This window comes from Phacochoerus africanus, chromosome 6 (assembly GCF_016906955.1).
Source record: "Phacochoerus africanus isolate WHEZ1 chromosome 6, ROS_Pafr_v1, whole genome shotgun sequence".
NCBI classification, from domain to species: domain Eukaryota; kingdom Metazoa; phylum Chordata; class Mammalia; order Artiodactyla; family Suidae; genus Phacochoerus; species Phacochoerus africanus.
This window is the reverse complement of record NC_062549.1, coordinates 9,820,612-9,845,596: the sequence shown is the minus strand read 5'-3', so window position 1 is coordinate 9,845,596 and position 24,985 is coordinate 9,820,612. Positions and strand designations below refer to the sequence as shown.

Genomic DNA, 24,985 nt, shown 5'->3' with positions numbered 1-24,985 from the left:
TCAGATGCTAAATCTAGAGAAGGAAGCCTTGGGCTGTTTTGGTTTTTTTCTTTTTTTTTTTTTTTTTCATTTTTGTTACATCCCTGTCTTCTTCCTTAAATTCAAATCTCTACTTGGACAGGCACTATTTACCCTTTGTTACCAAAGTCTTCAAGAAAGAAAGGGAGAGAAGAGAGAAACTAACATTGAATGAGTGCTTTATGTACATTGCCTCTATTTGTCACCCCAACAATCTTATAAGATAGGTATTCCTAATAATTCCATTATATAGATAAGGAAACCAAGGCTCAGAGAGGTTAGGTGACTTGCCCCCAGGCCACACAGCTAGTAAATGGAGGAAGAAGAGTGCTTATTCATTCTATGCCGCCACATGGCCTCTGTCATTCAAGCCTATTCTGTTTCCCAGGCACAACTCATGTCCTAAGGACTTGGAGGCTAAGACTCCAAGTCTTTGGTTTTTAGATGACATCGTGTTATTACGGCTTTTGGTTCTTTGTGGGGAAAGGCAATTTCAAAAATTAATTATCGGAGTTCCCGTCGTGGCGCAGTGCTTAACTAATCCGACTAGGAACCATGAGGTTGCGGGTTCGGTCCCTGCCCTTGCTCAGTGGGTTAACGATCCGGCGTTGCCGTGAGCTGTGGTGGAGGTTGCAGACGCGGCTCGGATCCCACGTTGCTGTGGCTCTGGCGTAGGCCAGTGGCTACAGCTCCAATTAGACCTCTAGCCTGGGAACCTCCATATGCTGCGGGAGCAGCCCAAGAAATAGAAAAAAAGACAAAAAAAAAATTTAATTATCATTTGGGAAAAAAAAAGGAAAGATCGCCTCTATGTATTTAGCCATAATATAAAATTTGCTCAGTATAGAAGCAAAATGAGCTTATATAATATCCCTCTGTTCAAGTAGAAAAAGTTCCGAAAATTACAGTGGAGCTATTTGATGCTTATTCTTTGAATTATTTGGTGGGCCTGCCACCGTGGAAGTTTGGGGACAATCTCATTTTATCCTGAATACCAGCTGGGGGTTTTAGACCTCAGTGCATGCATGCATTTTCCAACAAAATCACTCGGGGTTCCGATTCCTGCCTGAGGAGTTAACCAGAGAAGTGAAGGCAAGAGCTCAGGGGCGCACAGATTTTTACAGTCATTTTTGGACTTAAAAAAAATCTGCTTGTATGTTTTATTATCACGGAGTCTCTCCTCTCTTCTAATTGTTTCTATTCCTCTTTCTTTTAAATTTTATTTTTGCTCCTCTGGCTTTTACCCTCCTTTTGTCTTCCTCTTTTAATTTCCCTTAGCTTTCTTCTCTCATCTTCATCATCATGACAGATATTTAATGAGCATTTATCATGTTCCAGAAGCTCAGTAAGTGTACACATGCATTCTCTCCATCTAAGTCTCATGATAACCCTGTGGGGTAGGCATGGTGATTGTCCCTAGTGTGCAAATGAGGCTCAAAGAGTGTAAATAAGTTGCTCTAAACGACAGTATAAGCATCAGAGCTGGCATTTAAACCAGAATTTTCTGACTACACGTTCCAACAGACTCTCTCTAATTCTGCTTCCCCTTCTCTTCCTCTGTTGGGCTTCCTGATTCCTCTTTTGTACTTAATTTTTAAAATAGCTTTATCGAGTTATGATTGACCTTCAATGAGCTGCATCTAACACATCAAATTTAATAAGCTTTAGTACTTGCACACATCCATGAAACCATCAAGAAAATGAGTTTCATTGTATCCCTTTATAATTCCTCCCTCCTACATCCTTACCCCTCCTCCCCAGGCAACCACTGATGTGCTTCTGTTATTAGTATCAATTTGCATTGTCTAGAATTTTAGATCAATGGGACCATACGAATGCATACTTTTTGTTTGGTTTGCTTATCTTCCTCAGCATAATGATTTTAGGATTTATCCATGTTATTGCACATGTATCAGTAGCTCATTTCTTTCTGCTGATGAGTAGTACCCACTGGATGGATACTCCACAGTTTATTTATCTTTTCATCTATTTACAGACATTTGGGTTGTATTACAAGAAGGCTGCTACGAACATTCTTTTCTAAGATCAATATAACTTCATCATATTTTCTAATATAAAATATTTCTCATTTTTTAAAACAAGCAGTTTTTTTAAGGAACAAGATGCTCACCCTCAAGGGAAAACTAAGATTTATTTCTTTCGAGAAATTTATCCCAACTAAAAGATCGATGGCCCTATGTGTTTATTTCATCGTCTTATTGTATTTATTTTCATGTTTGTAACACAAGAAATAGACATTTTGATCTTTAAAAAAGAGGAAAAGTCTGCTTAGACTTTTGGTCTTACGTGGAGATTTTTAAAGGACGAACTAGAGGAGCATCTAATCTAGGGCTAATCCTCACACACTAGTGAAGCAAGACGCTTCCATTTGCTCTACCTGATGTCTCACGAGTGATGCTTGTCTTCGGTCTGGCTGGTGGGAAAAGACACGATTCCCAGCCCTGTGTGACTGCCAGGCCCTGGTCCTTCCAGACAGTTCTTTCCCAAGCATTGTTGAGTTTCCCCACACGCACGCACTGATCGGACTCTTGTAGATCTCCGAGTTTTTCTCTCTCTGCAGCTCTTCTCTCTGGTAGTGAGTCCTGCAAACTCCAGCCACCTTGGTCCCCCCAGATTCTCAGCTCTGTCTCCTCAAATCAAAAAGTGCACAGGGTTCTACCTGGGTTCTCTCCACCTCAACCACAGTCTGAAAACTCTCTGAAAATAAGACAAAGCTCAGGCAATCACGGGCTCACTTAGCCTGCTTCTTATCTTTCAACACCTGTTAGCCAGTGTCTTGAAAACTACTGTTTCATCTATTTTGTTTGTTTGTTCTTAGTGGTTTCATGTGGAAGGGGGCAAATCTTGTCTCTGCCACTCCATTGGAAATACATTTTTTTCCTTCCTTTTCAGCTGTGGCACCTGTAGCATATGGAAGTTCCCAGGCCAAGGATTGAATCTAAGTTGCAGCTGTGACTTATGCCACAGCTGTGGCAACATCAGATCCTTGACTCCCTGGCCTGGGCTGGGGATCAAACCCACATCACCGCATGGACAATGCTGGATCCTTAACATGCTGTGCCACAGCAGGGGAACTCCTTTATCTTTTTGCTGTTGTTGTTAAGAAAAATAATTCACCAGGTTGTGGGCTCTGTCCTGTGCTGGGCCCTTTGGGTAATGTTGACTGCTTATACAATACTGTCTTTTCTCCTTAAAGCAATTTGTAAATTTGAAGGGTTGGAAGAAGGTCCTAGCTGGATAAATAAATTATTTTTTTAAATTAAGGATGAAGTGTGAGTACTAAGATGATGCTTTAAGGGCATGTGAGATGGCAGGAAGTCATCTGAAGGGACTGGGTCCACCAAAGAGCACATTTAGAAAAAGAGAGGCTCGAAGGCTGGGTAGGACCTGCACACATCGGGGAAAAATGAGACAAAGTGCCAGAGTCCAAAGACACGGGGATTATACCTTGAGGGAAACTGGCTCTCAGGGATCCTTGAAACCATAGCATACTCTGACTGCTCTTGCAAGTACAGTTGACTCCTCATTCAAATGTGCCAGAGCCTATTAGAAAGGGGCTCGATTGTGAAGTGAAGACCCTCCCATTGAGCCCCCTAGGAACCACCTGCTGGTGTTTGAGATGATGACAATGGGTTTGTGCCTGTGATGGTCTTGCACCTGACACAGGTCTCTTTGCTCCCCTAGACTACTTGTCAAATCATAGTTGGAATACGGCTTTCTTCACTGTCATTTCCTATATCTTCACTCCTTTTTTTTTTTTTTTAGCAATTGGCAAGCTCCAGTTTAGAAATAAACTAGATGTTGTACCATATATCACAACAGTCTCTTATGTTTCTGTCCCATCAGCCACTTAACAACCTATTTCGGGACTGAGAATCATGTCTCATGGGTGAGGTAGAGACGTCAGGTATACAGATGAGGAAGCCGAGGCTCAGAGAGAGGAAGTGATTTGCATGGGGCCACACACTTGTGAGGGATGGGAGGTGGTTGTGCAGATTAAGCCTTTTAGAAGGTTTGAATGTCTGATTCGTTCTAGTTTGGTAGACAAATCCTCAGGTAGAGAAGGACGACCAGAGAGATCAGGATAGCCCATGGTGGGTCAAACCAGGTTGCTGAAGTAGCTGCTGATGCAAAGAGTCCTGATGCCCGCATTTTAGGCCAATGGGACTCCTGAACCCGAGAGGATGTTAAGAGTTGGCAAACTTTGTCTCTCAAGGGCCAGACAGCAAATAGTTTTGGTTTAATGGGCCACACCACCTCTGCTGCAGCTACTCACCTCTACCACTGTATTATTATAAAAGCGGCCATAGACACTGCTGACAAATGGATATGTCTGTGCCCCAATAAAACTTTGTTTACAAAACAGGTGGCAGGCGGAATTTGGCTTGTGGCCATGATTTGCTGACTCCTGGGCAGAGTGATCCTTTGTCCGTGGGATGAAAATATTAAAATTCGGATTCATTTATTTCACTTTGCTTTTCAACATTTCTATTTTATGAGTATGTTTCATAATGTGCATGATATGTTAGCACAGTGGTATAGAGATGTAACTGATAGATAAATACATACCCATGGTTCAGTACTCAAAACCTTGTTACTTAGCAAAGGAATCACGGCTGATGTTTAACCAGCAGATACTTTGTGGCAGGTCTGGCTCCAACTATACATGGATGAATTCACTTAATCGTCACAACCACTCATAAGAAAGATATTTCTTTCATCCTCATTTTGCAGGTAAGGAAATGGGAGTGCAAGGATGAAACTATATGATCCAGAAGCATATCCACCATTTTCTTAGGCCTGGGAAATTCATGAATGCTGAGGTCCTGAGTTTGGGAGTTCAAGCTTGGGACCAAGGGTATTGATATGGTTTTTTTTTTTAAGATTTTCATTTATTCTATTATAGTTGGCTTACAACGTTCTTCTACACAGTGTTGATTCAGAGGCCCAGAATAATACTTCACGAACACCAGCTTTATGTCAGACCACATGTTAGAAACACAACTTTTGCCAGCTCATCTAGGTAGGCACTTTGAGAATGCAACATTCCTTAACTCCACCATCGCCATATGAGGAAGGTATTATTTTTCCCATGTTACAGATGAGGAAGCTGAGGTTTAGAGAGAGCATGAACTGATTCAAGAGTCTATTGCTAGCAAAGGCAGGGGCTCGGTTGGGAATGAAATCTAGCTTGTGCCTAACTCTAGAATATCTGAATCTTGGCCACCTTACTGCCTCTCGGGACAGTCTTCATGCCCTCCAAACCAAAGATGTTCTCAGGGAGCTAGTGTCCCACAGAGTCCATACAGTCAGAGCTCGCTCCTATCTTGATGACAGGAAGCCCAAGAGCATGTGGTCTGCCCTTTGCAGCCCCCAAACTAGAGCTGGTCCCATCCCATCCAGGATGTCCTCAAGAAGAGCCTCATTCCTCCCTAGGGATGGAATGTGGATTCAGAAGCTTGAGCTCAAGAATAAGCCAGATTGGGTTTGAACTGCAGGACCAAATCTTGATGACTGATTGAAAAAGGGGAGCACAGGAAGAAGGAAGGATGGAAAGAAGTGAGAAAGAATGGAAGTTGGGCAGGAGTGGCACTGAGCAAATGACTTTCTGAGGCTTAGTTTCATCATCTATAACACAGAGGTGGGAACAGCCTCTCCTGTGTGTTCCCTGGAGATGTGTTCATGTTCTGCATACCAAGCAGATGATCTATACCCGGTCAGGGCTGAGGCTTTCTCTCCTTTCCAGAACACCTCTCAGACCAATTCTGGAACCTAGGTTGAGATAACAGAGTGCCTTTCTTCCAGCATATGTTAGAGGAGGGCTCAGAGAACGAAAATCTCCCCGGGGTCCTCAGGGGATAGGGTTGGCCTGGGATCAGCTGCCTTCCCTTTGACTCAGAACTTACATCTCAACCTGTAAAGGTCATGGCCTACCAGAGCCAGAGGCTGGCCTTTGCCTGATCCCTTAGGCTGACCTCAAAGCCCAGGTCCGGACCAGCGGCTGTAAGGCCAAGAGAGGGTCGGAGTTATAATATGATGGTGGGTGGCCTGTTAGGATACTTCGTGAGTCTGTGGGGCTCTGGGCACTTTCTTTACCACTTTGATTTATGCTTTGTTGTTTTCTATATTGTGACTTACTACTTCCTTCTTTCCTTCTCTCTCCCCTTCCCTCCTTCCTTTTCCAGTGAAGCAGACTCTGAGCAACAACTCAATGCTCTGCCCTATACTGGAGACATGGCCCATTCTGCTATAGGGTTTTAAGATGAGTTAGGGGAAATGAGAAGGGAAGAGGAGGCAAAGGGGAAGAGGAAAGTGACAGAAGGAAAAGTGAAGAAGAAAGAAGAGGAGGAGGACACATCAGGGAGAGAGCCATGGAACGAGAGGCAGAGGAAGAGCAGAAGAAGCAAGGAGGGAGGGAGGGCAGGAAAGGGGAAGACGAAGAAAGGCGGGAGGAGGCGGCAGAGGAGGGAGAGCAGGCCTCGGGCGTGCTAGCGTGTCTAGGGCCCTTCAGCCAGTCCCGTGGATTGGGAGCTGGTGAAGATACCTAGGCCCCAGTTTCACCAAAGGGAGCTCAGGAATAAATACCTCTGGGTAGGAGCAGATATCTGTAAACACAGCTGAGGAATTGAAAGTCAGGTTCTTCAAGGGTATCGACTTGTCAAAATCACACCACAGCTGCGGATTGAGAAAAAAAAAAAGAACAACAAGAAACAAACAAACAAAAAAAAAACAACAACACAGGAACAACAAAGTCAGTGTGAGCTGGAGACGGAGTCTTGTGCTATCACTGCTGGGCTGTGGCGAACACTGGGGTGGACCAGGCCCTAGAGGACTTCATTTCTGAAGGAAGTTCCAGCTGGGATCTTCCTTTTCATTTTTTCTTTTGTCTTTTTAGGGCTGCACCTGCAGCAAATGGAGGTTCCCAGGCTAGGGGTTGAATTGAAGCTGCAGCTGCTGGCCCATGCCGCAGCCGCAACCACATAGGATTCGAGCCGTGTCTGCGACCTACGCCACAGCTCACTGCAACACTGGATCCTTAACCCCCCTGAGCGGGGCCACGGATCAAACCCGCATCCTCATGCATACTCGTCAGCTTCTTAACCCACTGAGCCACAACAGGAACTCTCTTCCCTTTCATTTTAAAGAAAGTACTGGCTTGGAAAAAACACTTGCAAAGCCAGTCACTGAACCAGGGCAAGATGGGGCCAGGTGTTGGCCCCGTCACGTAGGGTCGCTGGAGTGTGCTTGTGGGGCTTGGCAGAGAGAGCCAGGTGGCAGGAGACGAGGTCTGGGGGGACACTCACAGCCTGTCTCCCCATCAACAGCTCGGTGGATTCAAGGGATCTGAGGGGGCATGCTTTCTAGAAAGACTCTTAACATGGGTGGGTGGGTGGAGAGAGGTAAGTGGGCATTTCCTAGGCCAGAAAGGACTTCAGCAGACTTGGTGGCACTCAGAAAAGAACAGCTACCGTTGGCTGAATGCCTACGCCGTGCCACACACGTTGTACACAAAGGGCTCACAACCACCTGGTGATGCAGCTACTACTTTTATCCCCATTTTACAACTGAAAAACACGAAACTCTGAGAAGTAAAGTAACTTGTCCAGGGTCTCTGAGCTGACAAGTGGTGGAGCTGAGATTGGAATGCAGGTCTATCTGACTCCAAAGCCTCTGAACTTCCTCCCACACCATTGTGGTATGGTTGGCCCCAGAGCTAACCCTGACCTAGAGAGTCATTGGGTTTATTTCCAGATCCTGCACCCTGCAAACATCTGACTCATCCAGACTTGAGATCCTGGCTACAACTCCGCAGCCCGTGATCTGTGATGCGGAGGACCACCATGTTCGATGGGCATGATGTATCACATATTCATAGAGGGCAAGTCTAACTAGACGATGGTTTCCCTTTTCTTGATCCATAGACACCTTTACGACAGGGATGACCAAAGAGCTTGAGCAGTATAGAGGCTAGGTAATTACCGGGTAATTTGGACAATGGATTTCAGGCAGCATAAGCCTCCAACTTACAGGCTGATGCTGGTGGGCATCCAGAGTTGGAGCCCTTGGACTCTTGGAGACCCTCCCTTAGGTCCAAAGGGCCCAATGACGGTTTCAGCCGCAAGATGATGACTCAACTAGCCTCCTTCCATGTTTAGAACCTGGAATCAGGTAAACCTCTCCTAAAACCTAGATCCCCAAATCATGGACAACACAGACTATTCAGATAGACACAGAAAATGCCTGTAGCTACCATGTTATGATTCTAGAGAGAAGATAAAATCATTGAAGCATGGATCACCAAATGAAAAGCAATGATCAATATGGCAGTTGGAGATTTATCTGAGTCCGATGTGTCCCATCCAATATAAACTCTTAGAATGTAATAGGCAAGATGCTCGACCTTCCTGAAATGCGGTTTCCTCATCTGTTTCATGGGAACAATAATACCTACCTGTGGCACATTGTAGGTGCTCAGTAAATACAGCTATTTATTTCCATTCACCCCCGGCCCCCACTCCCAGAGATACGATTTGGTATACGAGAATGAGCATGAGTCATGGAGTCAGACAGACCTTATTAGCAAGTTATTTCATGTCTCTGAGCCTCAGTTTCCTCAGCCATAAAGTGGGGATAATGAGACTTACCTCACGGGGTTTATGTGAGGATTAAATACAGAAAAACACATACAACTCTTGCTTCAGTGCATGGCACGTAACAGGTGGATTCTTAATAAATGGTAATTCCTGTTCATGAATCTAATTGACCTCTGACAGTACAGAAACTTAAGGGCATTTGGAGCTCCTTTAGAGCAAATAGCCTTCCTTGCTGGAAAAAAAAGACAAATTTTCACCAGTAAAATGCACGGTTCTGACAGTACAGCCACATGTTCCTTCTCTATCCCTGAGCTTGGGACTGGACGAGGCACAGGAAGGTAACTGGTACCCAGGAAGGCAATGCAAGAAGCTGCAGGTTCCATAAACTCTTGGTTCCTGGCTACACACTAGATACCAAGGGGTTGGTGGGCTTGGAGTGCTTACGATATTTAGGATGGCGCCCAGGAAGTTAATCAGGATGGATGCAAAGATGATGACGTTCCTGGCCAAATAGGTCTCGTTAATCCAACAGCAGGTTTTCCGGAGGACCAGGGGCAAACACTTGTAATCCTCCGCCGTGGTGATGAGGACCAGAGCCGAGTGCAGCATAATCAGGATGGAAAACTGGACGACCATGGGCATCACCCTGCAGGGAAACACACACCGTTGGGTCACGTGGCATTAACCGCCGGGTCACGTGACACCTCTGGTACACAGTCACAATCGACCTTCCCCACCTGGCCTCCAACAATTCCGCTAAAGCTCTGTTTGCTCAAGGAAAAGGGCTGGTAACAGGAGATGTCATTAAAAAATTATACCCATCCCTAGACTAGTCTATTGAGAGACTCTGTAATGAACACCGAATATTTGGCTTGATCTATTGCTTCTGCCCAATTTTTTCAATTCTTTTCTCTCTAGGCAACTGTGGCCAAAGCGACCCACCACTGGAATGTCATCTCAGTCCTCTGGCCGTGGGAGAGACCAGTACGCCCGTCCCCCTTCAAGGTGAGTTTTAGGACACACTTGCCCTCTTGCTCTGACGCTAAGAACTGAACTTGGCCTGTCTCCAAGCTGCTCGGTTTGGCTAGTGATTACTGTGGTTTTCACAGAATATACTCTATATGCCATGTGGGACATGGGTATGTAGAGCTCATCCCTGCCCGAGGCCACACCATCACTCCCAACTATACATCTTGAGCTTCGAAGTTCAGTCCCACCGCAGCTCCTGCCTATTGGGAACCTCTGTTGGGTGGCAGGCAGTGATCTAAAACCCCATCCCTGGAGGAATCTGCTTCCTCTCTTCATCAGCTGTCTTGTCACCAGGCTTCTTCTCTATTCCCTACCCAGTCATTTGTGTCCTCTGCTGGCACCGCTAGTTTTTCTACCTCTTTTTTAGCCAGAGACCTGCTGCATGTTAAATGGTGCCATAACGGACATGGTGGGAGATTTAATATTCGTGTCTTTCTCTATAAAGTGAAGTTCATTCATTTGGCTTTACTATTTTGGCTGGAGCTCAATAAAAGCACATTTAGTGAATGAAGTTGAACCCACCGACCCACTCTTTTTTGGCTGCACCCATCACATGTGGGTTTCTGAGCCAGGGATGGAACCCACACCACCGCAGCAACACAAGCCGCTGCAGTGACGGTGCTGGATCCTTAACCATCTGAGCCACAGGAGAACTCTAAACCCACCTTCTAACACTATCTCTTCTTACCCTTTTGCCTGAATTTTCTTATTCATTATTAATAACACTAGTGACATACTGAGCTCTGATTATGTGCTGGGCACTCTCTATGTAATACCTCGTTTCCATTCCTCAGAACAAACCTCAGAGGTCTATTGATCTCTTTTTTTTTTTTCCACGTAAAATTTTAAGGCTCAGAGAGGAGCAAATTCCCAGGAGCTACTTATCGAGTTGGTAGGTGTTAGAGCTAGGATTTAAAGTCCACCCTGCCTTGTGATACTGCTACTCTAACCATTTTGGTGAGTAATGTCTCTCCCCTGTTTGCAGTTATCTTTTTTTGCTTCTGTGGTTTTACTGTGATGTTTATCCATTCAACAAGCTTTCTTTCTGGGTAGGCATCAGGGTACCAGGACCAGAGACACATCTTGCCCATCTTCTAGGAGATCACAATCTAAAGGGGAATATGGATCTACACATGGTCAACCACGACCCAAGTCGCTATGACCTAGAAAAGGCTATAAACGAACATCCTTTAGAAAATAGGAGGTGGGGAGGCATTGGGATGGACTAGGAATTTGGGGTGAATAGATGCAAACTATCACCTTTGGAATGGATAAGCAATGAGATTCTGCTGTATGGCCCTGGGAACTATATCTCGTCACGTATGATGGAGCATCATAACGTGAGAAGAAAAATCTGCACATGTATGTGTGACTGGATCACCTTGCTGAACAGTAAAAAATTGAAAGAGCACTGTAAATCAGCTACAATGGAAAAAATAAAAATCATTATTAAAAAAAAAAAAGAAAGAAAAGAGGAGAGAAAATCAAGGAAGACGTCATAGAAGAGGTGACATTTGGATTAGGTCCTGGAGGTTGAAGAGAAGGATTCTAGGGAGGAAAGATTATGGAATGTGAGCAAAGCAGCAGAAGAATGGCAGTGACCAGTGTGTTTAGTTTTTCAATAATCCAGGTGGCGAGGCTTTGAGACTAGAGAGTAAGTGATCCAATAAGCTGTGTGAGAGAGCTCCGCCTGTAGGCAATGTGCTGATACCTAAGATGTTTCATCAGGGAAGAACGCGATCAGCAAGACACGACTGAAAAGACAACTGTGGTGGGAGGTGGTGGGGATGAAGAAGAGAGACGGTGTTTAGACGATTTAAAAAGTTGAGACCTGGGTTAATACAGAAGGACCAAAGCATCACAGCACTGATAATTGGGAAGTTCAGAGGAGCATGTGGAGGTAATATGAATAATTGTTTCATGTGTGTGTCTGGGAGGCTAAGTCATTACGAACAACACTATTCTTATCACCATCTTACCTGGGTAGGTGTAGGAAGAGAAGCCAGCTACAGGGGTAAAGAGTTATGACTTTGATTTGGGGCAAGGTGAATGCACAGTGCTTGTGGATCACTCAGGTGGAGACAATGGGATGTCTAGGTAGCTAGAGAGACAGCAGGAGAACTCTGGGTCTGGGACGAAGAGGTGCTGGTTGACACATCTGAGAAGGGAGGAACCTGCGCAAAGAAGGTGTGCAGAGTGGGAAATAAGAGGACCGAATGGGAAGTCATGGGAGAAGCCAACAGGGCGGAAGAAGAGGCAGGAGCAAAGGGAATCTGGGAAATGTAGTCAAATAGGAGAGTGGGAGTGCGTGTCATCTTGGCAGCCAGGGTAAGACATTGACAGGGAGAGGGTACCCAAGGCCACTCCCTCTGCGTCGTCAAGCAGACTGAGGGCTGGGGTGTGACTCCTCCCACAGCCCAGAGTTTTGTTTTTTTACAATACTTGCACAGTTTTGACTTTATGGATCATTTTGATAAGAAATCTCTGCAGGAGTCTGAGATAAGAACAGAAGGTTTGTGCAGAAGCGGGTTCCCAGAGGGCTCTAGGCAGATGGGAAACTTCCCTCCCGAACAGGCTGGAAAAACACTCCCTGACAACAAACTATTATTCCTGGGCCCCCAGGGGAGGCAAATGATGAAGGAGCCAGGTGGATAGCTGTGTCAGGTGCTCCCAGGAGAGAAGGGGCCAATTCCAAGGCTGATGTGTCTCAATAACGTGAAGGGAGGAACCTGCCCAAAGCAGCCATTGAGAAGATAGATATCTTGTTCCCAAGCCAAGACAGAAGCGAGTCAGGCAAAGGCCAGTCTGAAAGTTGCTCAGCAGGAGACTCAAATTCTTCGTGGGCTGCCCTCTGGATAGCCTAGAGACCCCTGGGTCGTGTACGCAGCCTGGATGGCTACCCTTGGCTGTCACTGCTGCCTTTGTTCTCTCTCCCCCTCTCTGCACCCCATGGGCAATCCTCCAGCACAGGCCCTCCATGCTACGGGCACTACTCCTACCCCTGTATATTCTCACAATCCTGGGGGCACGTGAGATCCTTGCTCATCCTTCAAGGCTCAGCTTTCCTTTGGCTTCTTCTAAGACCCCTGCCATAAGGCTAAGTACACAGAACGTGTTCGATAAATACACTTGCTTTTTTTTTTTTTTTTTTTTTTTTGCGGGGAGAGAAGACTCCGTTTCTCTTCCCACCAGCCTTCCTTGGGAAGAGGAGTCCCACCCACACTCCCAGCCCCTCTGCGTGTCCCCTTGCTGCATCCTCTTCAAGGAGGAGGAAGGGTCAGAGTCCATCTGGGGTGTTGAGTGGATCTGGTTCTTCTTGGGAGGCAGGGTTGCTGTTAAAGGTCAGTGTTTATGCAAAGTTGCAAAGTTCAGACGCCCGTCCTCTTCTCCTAGACCCACTGGGATGCTTCAGAAGCCACAGCCTTGACCTTCCCTGGGGGAAGAGGCTCGGCCATCTCTTCTCTTTGGCCAGACCATCTGTTCTTTTAAGCAAGGAAGCTCCGGTCGCCCTAGGAAGTCCTGAAAGGCACCTTCCTCATTCCTCTGACCCTGAAGGGCATGCCTTGTACTGGTCTCTCTTAGCATCAGAGTGGTAAGACCGCACGATGCAGTTTGAAGGTGTAGTGGGGAACGTAGGCAGACATCCAAGCGATTCAGGATGGACACCATGTGGTCTCTTGACTTGAGCCACATCTGTATTCCAGCTTGTAGCATCGTTTTGCAAAGGCAAAACAAGCATTCCCTTGGAAATGCACGAAACAGATGCTTTCTTGCCCCTTCAGCTCTTGTGCTTTTCTGTAGGCTCTCGGTGGGGTGTCAGGGTAGGCAGGAGGGCTGTGTGGGAGGACCCGCACACAGACCCCACCTGAGCCCCCAACGGATCAGCACCTCCTTCTGGGTTTGCTGAAGCAGAGGAAAGAGGGGTGCTATGGAGAGGAAGTTTGCCTCTCTTCAAATTCCTATGTTGAACCCTAACGTCCAAGGCCCATTGTGATGATGCTTGATGCGCGGGTGGGGCTCTGGGAGGTGATTAGGTCATGAGGGTGGAGCCCTCGTGAATGGGACTAGTGCCCTAATAAGAGACCCTAGGGGGCTCCCATCCCTTCTGCCACGTGAGGACTCAGTGAGAAGGAAGAGAGAGCTCACCAGACCCTGACTCTTCCGGTTCCTTAAGCTTGCATTTCCCAGCCTCCAGAACTGTGAAAAGTACATTTCTGTTGTCAATAAGCCACCTAATCTATGGTATTTATTTTTAAATTTTTAAAAATTAAAACAAATTTTTTTTTTTTTTTAATGGCTGCACCCAGGGCTTATGGAAGTGTCCGGGCTAGGGACCGCATCCGAGCCACAGCTGTGACCTATACAACAGCTGTGACAACATCAGATACTTTAACCCACTGTGCCGGGCTGGGGATGGAACCTGCATCTCTGCAGTCAGATTCTTAACCCACTGGGCCATGGTGGGAATTCGGGTGGTATTTTTAAATTTTTTTTTTGTCTTTTGTCTTTTTGTCTTTTTGTTGTTGTTGTTGTTGTTGTTGTTGCTATTTCTTGGGCCGCTCCCTCGGCATATGGAGGTTCCCAGGCTAGGGGTCGAATCGGAGCTGTAGCCACCGGCCTACGCCAGAGCCACAGCAACGCAGGATCCGAGCCGCGTCTGCAACCTACACCACAGCTCACGGCAACGCCGGATCGTTAACCCACTGAGCAAGGGCAGGGACCGAACCTGCAACCTCATGGTCCTAGTCGGATTCGTTAACCACTGCGCCACGACGGGAACTCCTTAATTTTTTTTTTTTAATTAAGTAGAAGTCTGAACTAAGGTAAGAGTGGAAAGGCATTCAAGAACAAAGCCTTGTGAACTTAAATCTGTAGCTCTGAAACACAACCAGTAACACACCTTGGGCAAGGTAATGAATTCTTTGGAGCATCACAGTTTTAATTTTTTTTTTTGAGCATCTTGTGTTAATCTGAAAAACCGGGATTTTTAAATCCATCTCTTAAAGAAAGCTCTGAGGTTAAAGGCAGGATAATAGCGCATAATGAGAACCCAAAGAGATATTCGTTTCTTTCTCTATTCATGGTGAAAACCAGGGCATTAAAGTCATTTTAAAGATCTATGGGAAGAGTATTAATTGCAAGACAGGCTTTCTAAGCAAGGTACTGGCGCTACACATAAAATTCCTCTGGAAACCTCTGCAGCAGCTCCTCATCTGCATACATAAACATTGTAACATTGGGTTGTAACTGTTATCTAATTATAGAGCTACTCAGGCAGCCAAGGGTTCTGAATTCGCTTTTGCATTGCTGGTGTATGTTAGAAGAAAGGAAACCTTTCATTTCTGAAATCGAGCCTGAAAAAGAATGACAAGGGATTTGCAAACAGCTCTATCCAAATCATTTCTAGACATTCAGTTCTAATTATCCTCTGCAGGCTGTCTTTTAAACAGGGTCTGGCTTGGTACCTCAGCATGACTGGAGGTTTGCTGAGGAGGCAGGGATCAGTGGGGATGAGGGGATAGCCTATAACAGCTCGTGGTGCAACAGGAAACAGAAGCTCAGACTGAAAGCTGACCTTGGTACTGTGCTTTAGAATCTGCAAAGAGCCCATGAGCCCCATCTTCTATTGGAACCTTGTAGGAACCCTGACAGGTTGGGACTTGGAGCCACTTCCACAGCCGAAACTATGGTGACTCAGGAAGGGAAAGGCAGCCAGGACTTATCGAAATGGGTATCTGGCTCATTTCTTACAGAAACCTTGGGAAGTTGTTATTCTCATTTTACAGATAAGAACACTGCGGCTTCAGAGACATCAAGGACACACACACAGCTAGTAAGATGCTCAGAAAGTATTAAGATCCAGTGCCTCTTCTTCCCTCCCTTCCTTCCTTCTGCTTCTTCTTCATCCTCCCTCTCTTGTTTGCACCCTCTCTCTTTTTCCCTTTCCTTCCTACTTCTTCCCTCCCTCCCTCCCTCTCCCCCCACCCCATTACCATGCACGTAGCCTTAGATACACTATCCTATAATTACAAAGGGTATTTTTGGTCTTTCCTGAGTTTCCGCTTCCGGGAGAGGAGCATCTGCCCGCATGTGGAAACTGAAGGAAAAGAGCCAGGCAGACACTGTCTTTCTTTGCCAGGGTCCATTAATTTTTGTTTTGGGGGTTGGGAATTAGCTGTGGTCACAGGAACAGAGATTGCCTCATCTGCTAAAAAGTCCATGACAGAAGAAATGCGAGTGAAAGGCACCTACCATCTGTTCGGTTCCAGAGAATCAGAAACGAAGTGAGTTGGGGAGGAAAGGCGCTCCCGGTGAAGCCTGCGCCGTGTCTTGGTCAACGAGCCACTCAATTCCCACCACATGGGGACTGTCTGGTCAGAGCGCAGCTTTGGAGTTTTCTTCGTTTTCAGTTTTTTTCTCGTCACTGAGCCAGTGGGGTTGGGGTGCTGGCTGGTATTTCAGTCCCCGTCTTCAGCTTACACCCCAGGTTAGAGACCCCAGCCAGCCGGCTGCTGGCCGAGGTGCCATATCTCTTCCGTCTGAACCCAGGAATTGGGCGTCAAGGCGGCTCACCTTCCTAGATCACCCCTCCTGGGAAAGGTGGGGCACAGTGACCGCTTCTTCCGTCCCAGTGCCATGCCCAGGCCCTCAGGGCCCTCCTGGGCTCCTCCTCTTTCATCCCACACACCCAGTCAGTCCTGGAACTGTCAACCCTCTGTCCTTAACATCTAGCAAATTCGTCTTCTCTGGTTCACTCCACTGCCACTATGTCCCCCCTGCTATTTCTCGCCTGGAGTTTTGCAGTTGCCTCCCCATGGTCTCCCCAGCTCCAGACCTCACCCCCTCCTATTCTCATCCGGGTCCAGGGTGACCCTTCTAAACACAAATCCCATCATATCACTTCTTGGATTAAAATGCTTCAATAGGAGTTCCCATTGTGGCTCAGTTGGTTAAGAATCTGACTAATATCCATGAGGATATGGTTCTATCCCTGGCCTCGGTCAGTGGGTTAAGGATCCGATGTGAGCTGTGGTGTAAGTTGCAGATGGGGCTCAGATCTGGCTGTGGCTGTGGCTGTGATGTAGGCCAGTGGCTACAGCTCCAATTTGACCCCTAGCCTGAGAACTTCTGTATGCTGAGGGTGTGGCCCTAAAAAGACAAAAACAAAAAAACCCAAACTCTCAAGAAAGTTTTCTCTGCTACCCGTCACAACTCCTCCAAGAGGCTGCCCGGCCTCTAACCTCCAGAACACCGGGCTCCTCCCCTCCCCTCCCTCCCTCTCCGTCCTCCCCATGACCTCCTCTGGGGAAGTCACCCTGACCCCGCTGTCTCGCTTCACTCCTACAAGGTACCTTATGCTTCCCCTATCATGGGCCTCGTACCGTAGTACAGTTGTTCAACTAACTCTGCTTCCCCCCCGTAGACCGTCAGCCGTATCATGTCAGCGACCGTGACTCTGCACGTCCAGTGTCCAGCAGAGACTGGCACACAGTGAGTGCTCCCAGGATGTTTGCTGGGAATGTCAACACCCTGTGCTCCAGGCATCCAGGGGGACTGGTTTTTGGTGGATTGGAGCTCAAATGATTCCATCTTTGGACAGCAGAAGCTTCTTCAAGGTGGCATCTGAGCCCTTCAGAGGTGACTAATAAGCAGGATGCCTTTGTCACTTTCTAGTAGGACAAACGGTTCCATGCTCCTCTTGCACATTTCCTGTCCCTGTTGAATCACCCTTGTCTCCAAAATGTAAAAACAAAAAACAAGAAAACAAAGCTTGATATGTTACCTCAAGACCACCATCCGGCCCCTACTTATGCTCACATATATTGGGTTGGCCATTCTATCTAGGACTTCCTGTATTTATATCTGCCATCCAGGACGTCCTCTTCCTTCTCCGTGTCATGTCTTCTTAGATTCTTCTTGCTGTGCAGGTTTCTCAGACTTCCTCTGTTTTCAATGACCTTGACCATTTTGTAGACTGTCCTTCAGCTGGGATGTGTCTGATGGTTCCCTCACAATGAGGTTATGGGTTTGGGGGAGGAAGACCACAGAGTTTACGTGCCATTGTCCTCTTCCCTCCTCAACAAGCCTTATCCCTGCTGACAATAACCATCGTCAGCTGGCTGAGCTAGGGTTTGTCGGGTTTCTCCGTCGTTTCACTCCAGCCATGCTCTACTCCCCGGCAGGACCCACTTTGAACGTAGCCACACTTGATGAGTGCAGGGCCAAGTGCCACCTCACTGAGGACAGAGGATTGACAGAAATCCTTTGGAATTATTCTTTATGGGAAATTTGTCAATTCTTCACCATTTCTTTACTCATCCATTCAATCATCTATTTCTATCAGTATGAACCTAGGGATATTTATTTTTTATTTTGGGTTACTATCCAATAGGATTTTATTTATTTTCTTGCTCAAGTTGTTCCAGCTTTGGTTCTCGGGACCTCTTCCTGCATCCCGTGGACATATTTCCATCATGGCATGTGTGATAAGGAAGAAAGATCTTCATTTTCTGGCCCTCCAGGCTGTTTCAGGCTCGTCTTGTGTACTTACTGCCTCAGACGTAGAATCAGCCAGTTCTCCAAAGACCCCTGGTTTCTTGTATTGGATACGGGTATTAGAAGTCAAGTTCAGGGCTGTGCTCATTGTCTGATGTGCTTATACCTACTGAGGTGTCATTGCTCGTGGGTGTTCTCTGCTGACAGAGCGAGGACATGCACATGCGTATTCTAATCTGTGTTTATATGGACGTCCTGCCTCTGACAGTCTGTATCTCTAGGAAGCAAAACAAATTCATACTAACGTCTTCAACTCTAGGATTAACTCAAACCCTTTGCCGTATGGACCATTCTAGACTTTTCTCCTTGCTTCTCTCTCACCTTCCGCACCAACAACAAGAGACTTGACTCCCATGATCTGCCATCCACTTGCTTAATTGTTCAATTGCAATGCGCACATCCTGTGGTTCAAGTTGTGCACATATTAGAAAGACCTTTATCAACTTAAGTCCAGCACTAACGAGGAGTTCTTTTTGCATTTAGTCCCATAGAGTCCCGCATCTCCAAAACTACTTAGAAAACCACCTTTTCTCCCCACTCCCTTCGGTGAGGTTGTTTCACACTTTCCATACAGTTATATTCTTTGATCAGGGTCTGATTTCATCATGGGGTCCCCCGAACTCCTAAATAATTTTTTTTTTCTTTTTAGGGCTGCACCTGTGGCACATGGAAGTTCCTAGGCTAGGGGTAGAACTGGAGCTGCAGCTGCCGGCCACAGCCACAGCCACAGCCACAGCCATTCCAGATCAGAGCGATGACTGCAAACTACACTGGGGTTCATGGCAACAGTGGATCCTTAACCCACTGAGGGAGGCCAGGGATTGAACCCCAGTCCTCATGAATACTAATCAGGTTCATTACCACTGAGCCATAAGGGGAACTCCGTCCTACATAAGTTTTAAAAATTCATATTCATTAAGCTTCATTCTTTGTGCTGTAAAGTTTTATGGAATATGATAAATGCACAGGGTCATGTTTATACCATTACAGTATCACAGTTTCACCCTAAAAAATCTCCTGGGCTTCATCTATTCAGTGCTCTTCCTACTCACTCCCTTAGTAGTATCCCTATCCTTTCACATGTTCTCGATTTTATTTTATTTTATTTATTATTATTATTATTATTTTTGTCTTTTCTAGGGCCGCTCCCGCGGCATATGGAGGTTCCCAGGCTAGGGGTCGAATCGGAGCTGTAGCCACCAGCCTACGCCAGAGCCACAGCAACTCAGGATCTGAGCCGTGTCTGCAACCTACACCACAGCTCACAGCAATGCCAGATCGTTAACCCACTGAGCAAGGGCAGGGACCGAACCCGCAACCTCATGGTTCCTAGTCAGATTCGTTAACCACTGCGCCACGATGGGAACTCCCATGTTCTCGATTTTAACTGAGCATTTACATGATTTCATTTTGTTTCCTTTCTTAAGATATCAATCATATTTGCTTTAGTTTTTTTTTTGTGTGTGTTTGCCTTAGAGGTTACAATATACATTTTAAATTAATCTAGGCTACCTTTAAATTGCACTGATGCACTTCATGTTTAATGGGGGTACCTTAAAACCCAGCATCCCCAATCCCCCCTCTCGTGCCTGGGATGCTGCTGTCATTCATTTCACTCATTCGTATTTGTAACCACTAAAGACATCATTACTACTGTTACTTTAAACAGTTATCTTTAAAGAAAAGTATTTTATTTAACGTTATTTATTCCTTCTCTGATGCTCCTCCTTTCTCTCTGTAGATCAAGTGTCTGACCTGCATCATTTCCCTTCAGTTTGAAAAACTTTTTTTAAAAAAAATTTATTGCAGAAAAGTTCATCTGGAAATGCAGTTTTTTTTTTTTTGGTCTGATAAAGTCTTCATTTGCCTTTCAGTTTTGAAGGTTATAGAATTCTAGGTTGGCGGTTTTTTTCCTTTCAAATCTTTAAATATTTAACTCCATTCTCTTCCTGCTTGCATGGTTTCTGACCAGAAGTAGGTGTAGTTCTTCCTGTTCCTCTACAGGTAAGTAGCATCCATGAACTTCCTCCCCTACCACCTGTGCTCTGTCTTCTAATAAGATTTTCTCTCTGTCTTTAGTTTTCTGAAATTTGAATATGACATACTTAAGTGTGTTGTTTATTTATTTATTGTATTTATCCTGGTTCTAGAATATTTTTAGAAAAGTCTTCAGCCATTATCACTTCAAAGATTCCTTCTGCTCAGTTCTCCTTTCAAGTCCTATTGGTATCCCAATTATGCATATGTTACATCTTTTCAAATTGTCCCAGAGTTTTTGGATGCATCGATCTTTATCTTTTAACTTCACTTTTTCTCTTTGCATTTCAATTTGGGGAATTCCTATTGACCTATTTTCAAGCTCACCAATTCTTTCCTTGGCCTTGTTGAATCTGCTGATGATTCCATCAAGGGCAGTCATTATTTCTGTAACAATGTTTTTGAGTTCTAGCATTTCTTCTTGATTCTTTCTTACAGTTTCCATCTATTTATATTGCTCATATTTCCTGCCATGGTGTCTACTTTCCCCATTGGAACACTTGATAGATTAATAATAGTTATTTCAAGTTACCTTTTGGATCATTTAGACATCTGTGTCATTACTGAGTCTGGTTCTGATGATGGCTTTGTCTCTTCTTTCCTTTTGGTATGCCTTGCAATTTTCTGCTGAAAACTAGTCATATCATATCGGGCAACAGACACTGAGGTGACTAGCCCTTTACTGTGAGGATGTATATTGATCTGGCTAGTGTTGGGCCATGCTAAGTGTTTGCACTACCAGTATGTACCAGTGGCTCTAGATTCCTCTCCTTTCCTTGTTTTTTGTCTCTCCTCTTGAATTGAGCTCCCCTAAATACTCATTGGAAAGAGTCCGTGTCTTGCAATTCTTTCAGCCATAGCCCACAAATAGTATACTGGATTCCTGATGGGGTGAGAAGGTGTGGGGGATGGGGTTTTGTCAATCCTTTACATTTCCTTTTTGATTTTAAAACTATTCTTCTTTTCTACTTTTTATTTCTCTTGTGGCATTATTTGCTGTGTTTATGTGCTCTCTGTTCCCTCTTATTAAGCCTTTATTTCTGAAATGTATCTTTCTTTTATTTGCATTTCCTTTTCGAGCTCTTTCCCCAGTTTCTAAGTTTTCTAATTCTGGTTTAAGTTATTTGATGTCTTGAATCACATTAATCATTTCAGTTCTTTTTGAAATAGTAGGTTAAAGTTTTGATATATGCTACAGGCATGTCTTTCTGGAGTGCTTTCATTGTCTATAAGGATATTAATCTACTTTTAACTCTCTTTTTTTCTTATAATAGCTTAGTGTGGGATTGCCACCAACACATTTTGTTGCTAATTTTTGCATAAAATTAACTTTATTGCACATTCGTAGAGATGTGGTTGAGGATAGTTTATATATGTATATATTTAACTCCAAAGAGCTTTCTTTAGTTGCTTTCACATAGTATGCAAAACACGTGGGCTAGGTTTCCTTTCTACTTTTCCTTGGACCCTCCCTTTTCTTTGGTCCTCAAGCTCTTATTGTGAATAATTTTGATCCCATTCACGTCATTTTTTACAGGACCCTATTCTGGGAAAGAGATTTGGCTGGTCAGTTCTGAGAGTTCATAGTGCCTTATTTATTCGTTTGTTTATTTATTGTTTTTGGGCTGCCCCACGACATAAGGAGTTCCTGGGCCAGGGATCAGGTCCAAGCCACAGCTGCAACCTAGCCAACAGTTGCCCTAGTTGCCCACAGCTAGGGCAACGCTGGGTCCTTAGCCACAGCTGCGATCTACACTGCATCTCATGTGGCAACTCCAGGTCCTTGGCCCACTGTGCCCAGTTGAGGATAAAACCTGCTTCCCAGCGCTCCAGAGACACAACTGATCCCATTGTGCCACAGTGGGAACTGCCATAGTGTCTTTTAAAAAAAAATTAATAATTATGTTAAAGTTTTATTTATTTAACTTTTAAAGCATGACTGAAGAAATGCTTTTGCTTTAACCATGAACTTTTCTTGGTTATTCTTGGTACAGAATACTTTTTCTTTCTTTACAGTCCTTTCTGGCCTTTATCTGCATACATAGCATTTACATAGTTGTAAACAATATCTGGAGAGCTTCGTGTTCTAGTTCTTTAATATTTCATGAACATTCTTCTTGCTTTTTATAGTCATACCCATCATTTTAATGGCTGTCCCATTCCATAATTCATTTAGCAGTCATAGTTCATCGTGTCTTGATGGGGGGTTCCTTGGCGGCTCAGTGGGCTGAAGATCTGGCACTGTCATTGCTGTGGTGTGAGTTTGATCTCTGGCCAGGGAACTTTGACATGCCACGGATGTGGCCCAAAACAAATGAACATAGTATCTCAATGGTTCCGACTCTTCAGACCTACTGCTGACATTTTTGCTCACTTGATGTTGGATTGGGCAAACCCCCTCCCACTTTCAATCGCTTCTGTAATTTTGGCCATGGCACATCCAGTGAACAACTGCTGGTGAAAGCAGCTCTTTTGTTTCCAGATATGACCGATGTCTACTTGTTTCTTTCCAATTCCTTCCACATAGATGCTGATATCAGACCAGTCTTGGAGCTCCTGGGAGATGGTTACGACCCATCATCCCCTTTTGAAATTTACGAGGCTACCACATCACCTATTTTTATTGTAAATATGGTCCTTGGGGCTTTTGCTTTTGCTCTTTAGTTGCTCAGGTATATAGGAATTCAGAGAAATTCAGAAATATACTACTTCGGCCACTATCTTCCGGGAATCCCCTTTTTCCTGCTGCTACTATCCCTGCTAATCTGGAGAAGTCAAGCATTGCCCTTCCCTGACTGCTAGTTAATGTGAACACCTTTTCTTCACAGATGCATGCCACAACCTCCCTTAAAAACTTTCAGGGGAGCTCCCGTCGTGGCGCAGTGGTTAACGAATCCGACTAGGAACCATGAGGTTGCGGGTTCGGTCCCTGCCCTTGCTCAGTGGGTTAAGGATCCGGCATTGCCGTGAGCTGTGGTGTAGGTTGCAGACGCGGCTCGGATCCCGCATTGCTGTGGCTCTGGCGTAGGCCGGTGGCTACAGCTCCGATTGGACCCCTAGCCTGGGAACCTCCATATGCCGCAGGAGCGGCCCAAGAAATAGCAACAACAACAACAACAAAAAAGACAAAAGACAAAAGACAGAAAAAAAAAACAAAAACAAACTTTCAGGGCCTCCTTCCTGCTCCCTAAATCAATTCTAAACTCTTTTAACACAGCAGGTGGACATGGAACTTCTGCTGCCAGCTCCCTTTTCAGCCTTGGTGCCCATCACATCCTCGCACAGAAACTTTGCCCTAGATGCTCCCATTTGCTCACCGTGCTACAAACACGAGGGAGTTCACATCCCCGTGCTTCTGCCTGCACTGTTTTCAAAACTGGGAACCCTCTTCCCCTTTTCCTCATCCTACTCGGCTCAAAACATCCCTCCTCTGCCAACTTTCCGTAAACTACTGAGTCAGAATGAATCACTGATTTTGGCACAAGACAGTTGAGTAATTAAAAGCACAGACTGTCTCTGTGTTTGAATCCCAGCTCAGTCATTACATAGATGGGGATTTGAATGCTGCCGCACTTAGTGGTCATTTTTGATTCTTCACTGAGATTGTCTGTGCAAAGGATGCAGCACTTTCCTGGCATATAGTAAATGCTCAGTGATTGGAAGCCACTACTAATGTCCCTCTCTCCCACGAAATTATGTGTTAGAGGATGCAGCCTTCCTCCAGCAAAATAAATACCCCCTCAGGGGCTAGCAAGCTGCTTTAGGCATTTAACGACATTAGATATTTAACTAATAACTGTTGATGTTATTTTTAACCGCACAAAAGGGGGAGATTCCTGGTACGTTTAGGGAGAAGGGAATTCACCTGAGAAAAGAGGTAGGGGTTACCTTATAGGACAGGAGAGGGCAAAAACACAGCCAGGAATTCCCTTGTGGCATAGCCGGTTAAGGATCCAGTGTTGTCACTGCAGTGGCTTGGGTTGCTGCTAAGGCAAAGGTTTGATCCCTGGTCTAAGAACTTTCATATGCCATGAGCGCAGCCAAAAAAATTGGCCATCAGACTAATCCAGAACTAGATTCGAATGCTGGCTCTGGCACCTATAACCTATATTATACGTCTTCATCTAAGAGCGTGTTGAGTCCAGGCTGTGGACCAGACATCCTAGGTTGGAAGCCAGGCTGTAACATTTTTCAACTGTAAGACCTTGGGCAACTTACTTAATTACATGGAGCCTCACTTTTCTCCTCTTTAAAATGGGGCTAACGACAGCACCTACTTCATAGGGTCACCATGAGAATTAGCTGTGTTCTTGTATGTAAAGCATTTGGATCAGTGACTGGCCACATGTAGGTGTTTGTAGTATTATTAAAGGGCCACTTTTGCTGACCCCGGATGCTAAGAGATGCTGCATCTATGAACAACAAAGGGGTATTAACAAAGGAACAAGCTAATGGTGGCTGAAGGACTTCTACTTAGTTTTTGCATCCATGGGTGCAGTGTCAAACAGAGGGAGGCCTATTTTGATTTTGGCTGTTGTTTTGAGATTGGGAAAAGCTCTTGCCTTGGCAGAGTAATGAGATTATTCTGCAGAGTGAGAGAACCAGAACAGACACTGATATCGTCACACATTTTTGTATGAATGCTGGATCCCCTTCCTGCAAATGCTCATCTCTTGAAAAGGTCAGCAGCCCGCTCCAGGTGAGGAGCCATCAGGTCACAAAGACATTTC

At 45.3% G+C, this 24,985-nt stretch overlaps 1 protein-coding gene across 3 annotated transcripts in view; it reads right to left on the bottom strand.

The window, feature by feature from the left end:
* Positions 1-24,985, bottom strand: part of ADCY8 (adenylate cyclase 8) — a 221,026-nt gene that overhangs the window by 46,601 nt on the left and 149,440 nt on the right. For 2 of the 3 annotated variants that reach the window (XM_047783235.1, XM_047783237.1), the window contains 2 exons: positions 9,078-9,279; positions 6,625-6,714 (listed from right to left, as the gene is read on the bottom strand). In XM_047783235.1, coding sequence (XP_047639191.1) covers positions 6,625-6,714; positions 9,078-9,279 — 292 coding nt within the window. The remainder of the gene's footprint in view (positions 1-6,624; positions 6,715-9,077; positions 9,280-24,985) is intronic. The other variant, XM_047783236.1, reaches the window with a different exon arrangement.